Source organism: Bos javanicus, chromosome 3 (assembly GCF_032452875.1).
Source record: "Bos javanicus breed banteng chromosome 3, ARS-OSU_banteng_1.0, whole genome shotgun sequence".
NCBI classification, from domain to species: Eukaryota; Metazoa; Chordata; class Mammalia; order Artiodactyla; family Bovidae; genus Bos; species Bos javanicus.
In genome coordinates this window covers 66837229-66850264 of record NC_083870.1, presented here as the reverse complement: position 1 = coordinate 66850264, position 13036 = coordinate 66837229, and the positions used below count along the sequence as shown (strand labels likewise).

Here is a 13036-nt window from a genome sequence, read left to right as displayed (position 1 = left end):
ACTTGAGGACCTTACTCTAGCTGAGTAGACAGCCTCTCAGATAGCTCTGAGAAACTGCTTAGAAGAGGTAAGGGAGGAGCCACGACATATGAGTGTTTCTGTTGGATAAAAACATGTACTGGAATATCAAAAGATTACTGCTAATCACAAAGAACAGACATTTCAAATTAATGACTGTAGAATTTTCCTATGTAAGAGAAGATGAAAGAGTCTGGGTTCACTGAAATTATTCCTTAAGATATGCATCTTAACTATCTAGGGACACTCTCCAAAGCACAGAATGCTTCCTTGTTTCCGCATCCTGAATTCCCCTCAGGGCGCGGGGTAGGGGTAGGGTCAGCAGCAGAGGCTGATGGTTTGATCTTTGTAGAACGGGAAAGGCAGGCAACATTCCCTATCCTGAGGTCCAACTTTTCTTCTCGCAGATCCCAGAGGGCTGGTGGCCCCTCCGCCTGCAGGTGCAGCTCCTCCCAGTGGAGGAGGGGGCCCTGACCAGACGGGGCCCGGCCGAAGGCCCTCTGCTATTGGCCCAGCCCAGGCTGCACCTGCCTCGAGCGGGCGGGCCGCTGGGCACAAAGTCCAGGGGGCCGGCCAAGGAGGCAGCAGCCCGCTGGCAGCGCAGGTGGGCCGCCGCCCTCGGCCAGGCAAGATGCCCCTGGGGCTGCGGAGAAAAAAGAAATTCAACACCAAGGAGACCTCCCGACTGGTGGAGGGCGAGCATACGGATGCGGCTGTCCGCAGCCTGCCCAGCCCTCCGGCGCCCGCCCGCAGGCTGGTTTTCCACACGCAGCTGGCCCACGGAAGCGCCACGGGCAGAGTGGAGAATTTCTCCAGTATCCAGGAACTCTACGCCAAGATCGCGGGCGTGTTTGAGATCCCTCCGTCGGAGGTAAGGGCCAGGCGCTGGGGCTCAGCATCTCCCACCCCCGCTGCGCAGGCTTAAATTGGCTCCGGCTGCGCTTCCCCGATTCCGAGGTCGAAAGAGGGACGGGGTCCCTCGTGAGCGCCCCAGGGGCAGCCAGATTGTTTTACTGTGAAGGGAAAACGGCAGTCCCAGGACCGGAGAGAGTCACGTTCTCCAGGCTCAATCTGGCTTCTGGGAAACGCGGGACGACCTTTCTTCCTCATGCAAATGAATAGACTCTAGTAGCCCCAGATTCAGCAGCTTCAGCGGCTTTCCAGCGTCGAGATCTGGTTGGTAAATTAACACCCTTCACTTTATCTGGACCTTGCCCTCCTGTTTCCTCTGCCGGGGTGAGATGGCCACGCTGAGAATCTCCAGGATTGAGGGGCTAGGTGATGCCAAACTGAGCCCCACTTTGTCCCTCATATGTCATGTCCAGCACCAACACTTTGGTGTTTCCAAGAAGATTATTATTCCAAGGGTGGATAACTAAGTAAGTTATACTGAACTGCAGGGGACTAGTTGACAGAAATTTCAGAGGGGCTAGCTCTACATTTGACACCGTATCCTTGAAAGGGGACTGAAATTTGCCTTAATTAGATTGATGGCATGTGTGCCAGCAACTGGAGTTTGTTATAGCTAGTTTCAGGAGACATTTATGTGACTTTTTATACTTAACAAGCTAACTGCAAATGCAGGTGTGAGGAGTTAGTCCAAGAAAGTATTTTGTCCACATTTCAAGGAGAAGCACAAGGTCTTGAGGCCTTGAAGGCCTCCCTGGTAGCTTAGGGGGTAAAAAATCTACCTGCAATGCAGGAGATCTGGGTTCATCCCTGGGTGGCAAATATCCCCAGGAGAAGGGAATGGCTACTCACTCCAGTATTCTTGCCTGGAGAATTCCATGGACAGAGGAGCCTGACGGGCTACGGTCCATGGGGTCGCAAAGAGTCAGACACAAACTGACCGACTAACACTTTGTTGCCCTGAACTCTTGGGAGTACATAGAACTGTCTTTGGCTGTCTGTCCTTTAATGTTGTTTATCAGATCGGCTCAAGTGAAATTGAGGTAAAGACAAAATTCCAAGATGAGATGAAAGAGATTGAAGCTAGCCTTTCAGGTTTCCCAGGCACTGAGGGGTAGGCAAATCACAAGCCCATTCTGTGATGTTTCAGTTCACAAAGTACTCTTGCAGGAGTAATGTTCTTTGATTTTCCCTGGGAGAGTTAGGTCATTTGGGTAGTTAAGTACAGGATTTGGAGACTGATAAACCAGGCTGTGGATCCAGGTTCTACCAGTTACTAGCTGGGTGGCTTTGAACAAATTTAATTTCTCTCAATTTCAGCCATTTGTAAAATAGAGGTAAGAGCCTCTAGCTTGAAGGGTTATTGTGAAGACTGGAGCACATAGATAAACATCAGATTGCGTTGGCATATGGTCAGTGCTTTATATATAGTAACTATTAATAATGTCATTAATACTTAACAATTAAATGAGGGGGCTGAGGTAAAATGTGACTGGCCTTTGGCCATGGTCACATAACTAGTAACAAAAAGGCTGGGCCATTATTTAAACTTGGATCTTCCGGGTTCTAAGCTAAGTGAGCCTGTTAGCATTCTTAATTGAGAACTTTAAACTTCTCTGCTGTAACTAGGGACTCCAGATTTATTTACTTTGCATTAAGTCTTTGTCATCATAATGTGTTATTATTTTGAGCTCAAGATGCATGACTTTACTCAATCCACTTAATACCTGAGAAGTATTATTATTAGCTCTGCTTCATAGATAGAAAATTAATGCTTTGAGGTTTAGAAAATTTTCAAAATTTGTGTTTCATTTGTGTTTCAAATTACATGTGTTTGTGAGGTGGTTTTTTTGGCTGCCCTTCAAGGCATGTAGGATCTTAGTTTCCTGATCAGGGATTGAACCCATGCCTCCTGCAGCAGAAGCGTGAAATCAACCACTGGACCTCCAGGGAAGTCTCTAAAATCAGGGTTTTTCCTGGCTCCAAATTCCATGAGGTTATATTGCTATATTGCTTCCCACGTTTTCCAGGGTGTCTCAGTAATAGCTTGACAACCATGTTCAGCATTTTTGGTTTCCAATGCGCTGACTTGCATTAGAATTTCAAGACAAACAGTGGGTATTATGATGTGTTTTATCAAAGTTCATAAATTTTTGTAACCCTAGGCATATATCTTAGTATATTGTTGTTGTCTTGTCATTAAGTCGTGTCCGACTCTTTGTGACCCCATGGGCTATAGCTTGCTAGGCTTCTCTGTCCATGGAATGTCCCAGGCAAGAATACTGGAGTGGGTTGCCATTTCCTTCTCCAGAGGACCTTCCTGACCCAGGGATTGAAACCAGGTCTCCTGCCTTGCATCTGAGCTACCAGGGAAGCCCCATGTGTTAGTATTTATGTATATAAACAACGTTTATATGCAGGTTTTCCATTTGGATTAAAAAGAGTTAAGTATATTCAGGATAAAGTATATATGCATCATCATAGTATATGTCAAAGTATTTCGATAGTTACTTTTTAAAATAGTTAATTTTTGGCTGTGCTGGGTCTTCATTGCTGCATATGACTTTATCTAGTTGTGGTAAGCGGGGGCTACTCTCTAGCTGTGGTGCATGGGCTTCTCATCGTGGCGGCTTCTCTTGTTGCAGGGCATGGGCTCAAGCTGTGGGCTTCAGTAGTTGCAGTGCATGGGCTCAATAATTGCAGCACATGAGTTTAGTTGCCCCATGGCATGTGGGATCTTTCTGGAACAGTGATGGAATTCATGTCTCCTGCATTGGCAGGTGAATTCTTAACCACTGGACCATCAGGAAAGTCCTCAATAGTTACTTTTGAAACAAGTAATTTATTAAAATAAAATGCACACCAGTGAGATCCATTTATCATCCCATCCTCCCAGCAAGAGGAATAGTGGTATAAACTTGAGATGTCAGTGGGGAGGAAACCCCCCAAACAAAAAATTTCTCCCTTTTATATGATTATCTCAGAAGTCCTGCCTTTTCTCTAGAGAGGTGGCTCTAAGGATACAAATGGCACTGTCTGAAGAGCTGTACTTTCTTTGCTAAGGAAGAAAGGGAAGGCTTTGGCCTGACCTGATGGCAGGTGTAGCAGATCCAGGTGGATTTACTGGCAGTCTATAATGTGCCCCTGGCTGTGCCAGGCATGTAAGTCTACATGGTGGTCATCCCATCCTTGCCATTGCACTGAGGCAAGATTCTTTTCATTTTGCCATTGAGCTAAGTGAGGCTCTGAGAAGCCAAGCAGCTTGCCTAGAGTCACGGGACTGGCGTGGGGTGGAGCTGGGATTCGAAATGTTTCCTGGTTCCAAGTTCACTACGTAGCAGCCATGGGATTCTCAGTAACTTCATTTGAATTCCAAATACAAACCAGCAAAACTTCTTTTTTAAACAAATGATCTTTTCAAGAAAAGCCTCAGACTCAACCACAAAAATACTTACTGCCTCAGAAAGAGGCTGTTGTGAATCTGATAATTATGGATTTCACCTATTTCCTGGTTCCTGAAGGAGGAAGCTAACGAAAGCTATGGGTTGCTTGCAGGGTGCAGTCTGTAATCATTACCTTGAAACAGATGGCCAATTATGCAAAAAAATCTCTTACAGCTGATATCATTTTTCTAAACAGCTAAACGAGCAATTCAGTAAAGGGAAAAAAAATCTCATCTAAAAGAACAGTTAACTCATAAATATGGGGACACTCTTACAAAAAGTTTAACACCATCTTTTAAAATATTCAGGATTCATTTGAGTTGATCACTACACTCTTGAGCTGTGGTCATAAAACTTGTTGAAGGGCATTTTGATTATCTGAACCACTGTAATTGTTTGACAAGCAGTTTGTGTCTTGATGTGTTTTCTTAATTCTCTATTATGTGGAAAGATTGCAGGAAAAGAGTGAATTTAAAAGCTATTAAGAAATAAATTTTGTTAGATACTTTACATATCCAGAAACTGAAACCTCTAAAGATTTCTGAAATGATTAACTTTGATTTAGTTATATTAGTTTGTATGTGATGTAACTACTAAATAATTTGTTGATTGAATGGGTCAAGCAAATACGGCCCCTTGTCTCTCAATACTTAAAGCAGTCAAATACAAGGTACTTGGGAAGCAGAAAAGGCAAAAAGTGTGATTTTTAATTTCAAGCTGTATATTCAACATGCAATCATGCTATTTGTCTTAAAAAAATGAAACAAACTTTTTCTTGTCACCTGCTCCCATCCCTCCACACTATCACCCCATTTCTCCTTTATAACAAACTCAAAAGTTGCCGTCTCCAGTGAGATAACATTTCATATCTCATTTCTCTGTTCAAGACTGATAGCTCCTCATCTTACTTAGAGCAAAAGTCAACATCCATTGATGGTTACAGGCCCTGGGGCCACTCAGTCATCACTGTTCTTTATGCTCCACCCAGTATGGCCTCCTGGCTAGTCCTTGAACTCTAGAGCCTTAGGGCTTTTGCATCTTTCCCAGAAGCTATCCCTCCTTAGCAGAATGCTCTTCTTTTTTTGTTTTTGTTTTTTTTTTGGCCAGATACAACCCAGTTTGAGGGATCCTAGTTCCTTGACCAAGGATCAAACCTGCACCCTCAGCAGTGAAAGCTCAGAGTCCTAACCAGTGGACCACCAGAGAATTCTCAGAATGCTCTTCCTTAAGTCGGCTCTAACATCGCCTTCTCACTGAGACTGGTACCGATCACTCCATTTAAAATTACAGTACCCCTAAAAAAAGAGGGAACAAAACTCCTAAGTTATAGCACCTCCTGTTCCCTTCAGCACTTAATTTCCTCCATTGATACTAACATCCTGTATATATTTAACTTGTCTTTTTCCTCTCCCATATACTAGAGTATAAGTTCCACAAAGAATTTTGTCTATTTTGTTTTCTGATGCAGCCCACAAGGGCCTAGAATTGTACCTGAAACATAGTTGGAGTTCAAATTATGTTGAGTAGAAGATTCTTCATGAAAATATGGTATTTAAAATCCTGAATCTTTAGCATAAAGCTTTAGTACTGATTACAATACTGGTATCTTATGTATGTGTTAATTTTTTTTTTTTTAATACTATAGTGTGAGGAAAGAAACTAGTCTTTGAAGGGGTTAGGCATGAGGAGCATCACTCATATCTTCACTGGGGAGTAGTAAGAGGGTGAAGTATGAAGACTGAGAAGCTAAGTAAAAATGACTTGGATCCAATGTTTACGTGTCCACAAATTCCAGAAATTGCAAAGCTGGAATCTCTGTAAGTAGAATGCTTCCTAAGTAAGTTAAGTGTATGGGGTGCTGTCTCGTGAAACCTTCCAGAAACTGAAACTGCTTGCTTTTCTCAACTTGCTGACGCCAGCCCTGAGCCCCTGCGGAAGTCAGTATTCTGTCATCGTGGCACTTTCTGGAGACTGTGCACAGTGATGCAAACTTGATCATTTCCCAGCAATGGCAGATAACTGGCAAGTTGAACAGTGTCTTTCTGGTTCCCATATGAGAAATCTAGGAAGATAGAACAAAATGGGGCTCATTGACTTGTATGCTGCTCTCCTAGGAAAAAGAGTAAAAACACAGGTAAATGAAGGAGTTGGGAGTTTGGTGTGCACTTTATCATTGAGATCCGAGGATTATGAAGCAAGCCCAACAACACTGAGCAGAAAGAGTTGTGAGAAAGAGAAAGTCAGTTCCTGACATCTGGGAGCTGACCTGATGCTCACAGGCAGGTCATGATGGTTTCATGTTGGACATGATAATTTCATAGAACATCAGCATCAGAAGGGACCATTCTGTGACTGTGATGGGTCAGACAGAAATAAGACTACTCTGTAATCATGTCTGAACAGACAAAAATGCAAACATTGTCCATACCACAAAAATAATCAGACATCCCCTTGCCTTGACTAATATAATTGACTGAAGCTCCTTTTACCAACCACAGCTTTACTTTTGACATTTTTCCCCACCTTTTAATAAGTTTACTAGGATATTGAGTCATAGATTTGGCCCCACTTCCTGACAGCAAGTCCAAGCTTCCCTAACATCACCTGACACAAGCCCAACTCTTTTCTAATACCCTCCTACTCAGACTCTCCCCACAGTTCTCCATGGTGTGCTGTCTTCTTTGTTGCAAGGGACAGTAAACTAGAAATGAGAATTCCTGGTGGCTTTTGACTGGAAGGCATTGACAGTGGTCTATTACAACACAGATTCTAAAGGGGCACCCTGAATATGATTTCCCTGATTCCACCCATCCTTTATTTTTTTTCTTTTAAAAGTTTTTTTGGTCGTGCCACACAGTGTGTAGGATCTTAGTTCCCTGACCAGGGACTGAACCTTTGCCCTTGCACTGGAAGTGGGGGTCTTAACCATTGGACTGCCAGGAACTGTCCCACACCCATCCTCTATTTTAATATTGATGCTCTGATTATACCAGTCTCAAAAAACTACAGGGCTCCCAGTTACTGTCTTATTCCTTTCAGGCTGCTATAAAACAGTAACACCAACTGGGTAGCTTATTAAAAAACAAAAACTTATTACTCACAATTCTGCAGGCTGGGAATCAAGGTGCCGGCATGGTTACCCCTGAAGGCTCAGTTTCCTAGTTCATCACCAGCACCTTCTTTCTGTGTCTTCACTTGGTGAAAAGGGCTAAGGATCTCTCTGGAGCCTCTGTGATCAGGCACTAATCACATTTATGAGAGCTCCACCCTCAAAATTTGAGCAACACCCAAAAACCCCACCCATTGACACTAGGATTTCAACATTTGAATTTTAGGGGAGGGAAGATAAGCATTCAGACCATGGCACTTACAAATAACCCCCACCAGCCAAATGTTTTCTAGTCTGGCCTGCCTGTCTAGAGTCCTGCCTCGTGTGTGCTTAAGTCTCATGTCCTAACCACCTTTTAAATCCAGAATGTTTAACTGTTTAAGTCCTCTGTGCCTTTTCTCTTGATGTTCTCACTTTTTTGTTCTGATAGCTCCTACTCACCTCTCGAGTCTCAACTGTCACCTCCTCTAAGAAGCCTTCTTTGTGAATCTGTCAACCTAGCCATGTTTAATACCCACAACTGCATATTTTAACATAGCATTAGCACATTTAGTTACTTCCCTATCTCTTACTGAGGGCTGGGAGGATATTTTTCCTTAAAATCTCATTTTCAGAGTTGCTAGATGGTTTAGATGCTCCATTAAGGTTTAATAAATAAAAGTAGATGATGGAAGATATATGTATATGTCAAAGAGATTCATTTTGCTGTACACCTGAAACTAACCCAACATTGTAAATCAACTGCTGCTAAGTCGATTCAGTTGTGTCCGACTCTGTGTGACCCCAGAGACGGCAGCCCACCAGGCTCCCCTGTCCCTAGGATTCTCCAGGCAAGAACACTGGAGTGGGTTGCCATTTCCTTCTCCAATGCATGAAAGTGAAAAGTGAAAGTGAAGTCGCTCAGTCATGTCTGATTCTTCGCGACCCCATGGACTGCAGCCTACCAGGCTCCTCCATCCATGGGATTTTCCAGGCAAGAGTACTGGAGTGCGGTGCCATTGTAAATCAACTACACCCCAATAAAAATTTTAAAAAATAGATGATGAATCCAGTAGGAGATGAAGCTGAAGATGTAGACAGTAGTGAGATTACAAACGTCCTTAAAGGTGTATAGGTTTTATTCTGTAGGCAATAAGAATAACTCAACTGTTTTTCAGCAGAGGAGTGATCCCTGGCTGGTGTTTTATCAAGTTGAAACACAACTGACTATTCATTTGCTGTGTTTTCTTCATAAAGTTTTGTTTAAGTCAAATAGGATGGTATTTTCTGGAACTGCGCAGTACTATCTGAGAAGTTCTAAATATACTACAATCATTATGTGTGCTCACTATGCCTGTTGAGCATCAGCCTTGGTTTTATACGAAGAATGCAAGCAAAATCAAAGAAACAACTCCTGCCACCTGCCCCCCGACAAGAGCTGTAACTCGTTTTGAGAAGTGGGAAGTTACTCTCACCAGACTGTCCTATAGACCTTGTTGCTATGAGGAGGATAAGAAATGGATTTAAGATTGTTGCTCTGTGTTCTGGAGATCCTCTGAAGTAGGTGTGTAAACAACAGTAGAATCAAGTCTGAACCCCTCCCCAAGCCTCTGCTACCTCACAGACAGATGGTGGCCCCTTTGCCATCCCTCCCCTGCACCCACCCCTCCAGACATCCTGAATGCATGTGGTAAGAGATGGACACACTCAGCTTACCTTGGACAATGTGTATGTATTTGTTAGGACATACAGGGAGGTGAGGAAGCCCAGAATCACCTCTGTAGCTGGACAGTCCAGTTCTGTAGACTGCTGGAATATCACTCATGCTTGTCTGAGTGAAAGCAGTAACTTTAGACTCTGGGAAACCAAGAGCAAGTCCTTTACCTTCCCCCTCTGCCACTCTCTCCCTACTTCTTACTCTTTTAGTTTCAAATTTTATTTATTGATTGATCTACTTTTTATCTGTCTTGGCTGTGCTGGGTCTTTGTTGCTTTGCACAGGCTTTCTCTAGTTGTGGCGTGTGTGGGCTACTCTCTGCTGTGGTGTGAGGACTTCTCATCGCAGGGCTTCTCTTGTTGCTGAGCACAGGATCTAGGTGCATGGGCTTCAGTAGTTGTAGCACTCCAGCTTCATAGTTGAGGTGAGGGGCCTCAGTAGTTGTGGTGCACAAGCTTAGTTGCTCTGTGGCATTTGGAATCTTCCTGGACCAGGGATCGAACACATGTCTCCCACATTGGCAGGCAGATTCTTATCCATTGCGCCAGCAGGGAAGTCCCTCTTACTCTGTTCTTGACTGTCCTCTCCTTTGATTTTGCTCCTTTAAGGCCCTTATTGCCTCCTCTTTGTGTCTTTGAGTTTTGGCCTCTGTATTTGTGTCCCACTCTGTCTCAAACTTGAACTGCTTGAGAATGAGTTTCTGTTGGTGAGTCAGGGTACAGGACAGGTGGGGCAAAGGTGGCCTGTGGATCAGTGCTCGTCTCTGGTCCAGTGTAGGTCCTGTAGTACAAAGGCAGATGAACAGCAGATAAGGAGTCCTGTTGGAGAGGACACTGGGGAGAATATGTAGCCCGAGACTTCTTGATTTAGGGGTGTTGAAGATATCTTCCATGGTTTGTACAGAACGTGAGACTATTCTTAGTTCTCTGATTTTTGTCTATTCTTCCCTTTACCTGGAAAAATACTGTGATTCTTTCCCCATTTACTCTGTTAAAAGATAAACTGAGCCTTATTAAAATTGAGTATATTTGAACAAAAATTGATTTGGGCAGCAGCAAAAACCAGAAGGGGAGTTCTGTGCCAACAGGAGTCAGAGGCAAGGTTTTTATAGAGGAGTGTGTGCATGCGTGCTCAGTTGTGTGTGACTCTTTGCAACCCTATGGACTATGGCCTACCAGGCTCCCCTGTTCATGGCATTTTCCAGGCTAGAATACTGGAGTGGGTTGCCATTTCCTACTTCAGGGGATCTTCCTGATCCAGGAATCAAACCTGCATCTCTTGCATCTTCTGCATTGGCAGGTGGATTCTTTACCGCTGTGCCACCTGCAAAGCCCAATTTAGTTATATGTGTATATATATCTTTTCTTTTTCAGATTATTTTCCCATATAGGTTATCACAAAGTATTGAATAGAAGTCCCTATGTTATACATAGGTTCTTATTGATTATTTTATATATAATAGTGTGTGTATGTTAAACCCAAACTCCTAATTTATCCCTCTCTCTCCTTCTATCTTCCCTCTTTGGTAACCAAAGTTACCAGAGTACTGGAGTGGGGTGCCATTACCTTCTCCGGCTATAATCAATACATAAGATATATTCCTAATCCAGCCTGTCTCATCTCTTGACCTCCTCTTCAGTGTTATTAATTATAACCTACCTTCCCTTCCATTTGTTGGCTCTTAGTTAATGAGCCAGAGAAGGCAGTGGCATACCACTCTAGTACTCTTGCCTGGAGAATCCCATGGATGGAGGAGCCTGGTGGGCTGCAGTCCATGGGGTTGCTAAGAGTTGGACACGACTGAGCGACTTTACTTTCACTTTTCACTTTCATGCATTGGAGAAGGAAATGGCAACCCACTCCAGTGTTCTTGCCTGGAGAATCCCAAGGATGGGGGAGCCTGGTGGGCTGCCGTCTATGGGTTGCACAGAGTCGGCCATGACTGAAGCGACTTAGCAGCAGCAGCAGCAGTTAATGAGCATATCTATGTTTGACCAAAGGCCACCAAAGGAAAATGGTTTCTGTGGTTTTGTTTTATTCATTCACTAAATCTCCAAGCAGAAATAACTCTCTGAAGCAGAAGTCCACAGTGGAGCTACATAGTAAATGTTATTTAAAACCAATTGTTAATTTAATTGAAAAAATAATATATGCACTTAGTGGAAAGGGTATCCACTTTTTTTTTTGGTGGGGGGGGGTGGTGGGGTGGGAACCATAGTTCCCTAGTCCTCTTTCCCCAGAAGCATCTGGCTTGGCCACTTTTTTGACCATCTTTATAGAAAAATAAAATTTGTGAATTTATAAGTATGTGTGTGAAAGTAAATACATATCTATGTGGATGTAAACCTCCTTTCTACTTTTAACCAAATTAGGAGCATACAATATATCTGTTCTGTACAGTTGGTAGTAGCAGAAGCAAAAAGTGGACCTGACACTGAAGCCTGGAGATGACAAGAGTCACTGCAGTCTTTTCAGGGTCACAGAGGGCCATCAGAGTGTCATTCATGTCAGGAGAGCTGATAGTGTGTCTTTAATGGCAATGAGCCAATTTTTAGTAATTTCTAAGAAGCCTGTCTTCTGAAAATATTTCCTGTACTTTTGCTTCCCTGTGTCTCCTTATGATAAACCCCTATCACCTGACATAACCAGAGGTATTCATTTTTTTAAAAAATGGAACTAGAGTTGAGGCATAGCATTATGTTTCAGGTATACAACACAGTGATTCACAATTTTTAAGATATATTCCATTTTTAGTTATTATAAAATATTGGCTATATTCCTGCTGTTTTACAATGTATCCTTGTAGATTATTTTTTATATATAGTAGTTTGTACCTCTTAGTCCCCTATCCCTCTCTTTCTCTCCCTCCTTCCCTCTCTCTACAGGTAACTACCAGTTTGTTCTCTATATCTGTAAGCCTGTTCTTTTTTTTGTTGTTCTTTATTAACTAGTTTGTTGTACTTTTTTTAGAGTCCACATATAGGTGATATCATATAGCATTTCTTTTTTTCTGTCTGACTTGTTTCACTTAGCATAATACTCTCCGGGTCTATCCATGTTGCTGAAGTGGCAAAACTTTTTTCTTTATGGCCGAGTAGTATTCCACTGTATGTATATACCACACCACCTTTGTCTATTCACATTTAGGTTGTTTCCATTTTTTGGCAATTGTAATTAATGCTTCTGTGAATTTTGGTGTACATCTAAAGGTGTTCCTTGAAACTATTTATTCAATAAAGCAACTAACAAATAGTTTTGAGCTAGATACTTGCCAAGGTAAAGAAAAGAGGAAGCCAACTGAGAATGGATGACTGCCACTGTTTCTCTGTATTGTGATCCAAAAACTGCTTCTTTTTCTCGCTGTCTTAGAAACTCTAGCTTTTCTGTTTGGGGTGTACTGAGTACTCTGAGGTTTTGGTGATTAAAATGTGGAGTAGAACGTTGAAGCTTGGACATGGCTAATACCAGGGAGGTCCTATGGCTTCTACAGATAAGTGAAAGGGTAGAAAGGATCTTAGATCTTGTCAGTGATAGAATATTTGCCTTTTAGGGATGTATTTGGATCCAATTAGTAGTGGCTAAGAGGCTCAAGAACACTAGCACTCCAGAAAGTGCATCTGCTATTGTATAAAAATCTCCATGGAGATAATCAAAGCACACGTAGAGGAAAAGTTCCAACCTTAAAAAAAAAGGCTAAAATCTAGGATCTATATCTCAGTCTGTAAAAGTCACAGGTTCTTAAGTTACAGTGTTAACTTTAAGTGGTCTTACAGGGATACACAGTAACAAGATTGAAGAAATAATAATTCTGTATCCATTCTTAGAACAATTTGCATAGCCATATGTTGCATTAAGTAGTAGT

General features: G+C 42.7%; 1 protein-coding gene across 1 annotated transcript in view; it reads left to right on the top strand.

The window, feature by feature from the left end:
- The first annotated feature begins 326 nt into the window (after positions 1-326).
- Positions 327-13036, top strand: part of GIPC2 (GIPC PDZ domain containing family member 2) — a 100329-nt gene continuing 87619 nt past the window's right edge. The window contains exon 1 of the mRNA XM_061411494.1: positions 327-889. Coding sequence (XP_061267478.1) covers positions 650-889 — 240 coding nt within the window. The 5' untranslated portion in view covers positions 327-649. The remainder of the gene's footprint in view (positions 890-13036) is intronic.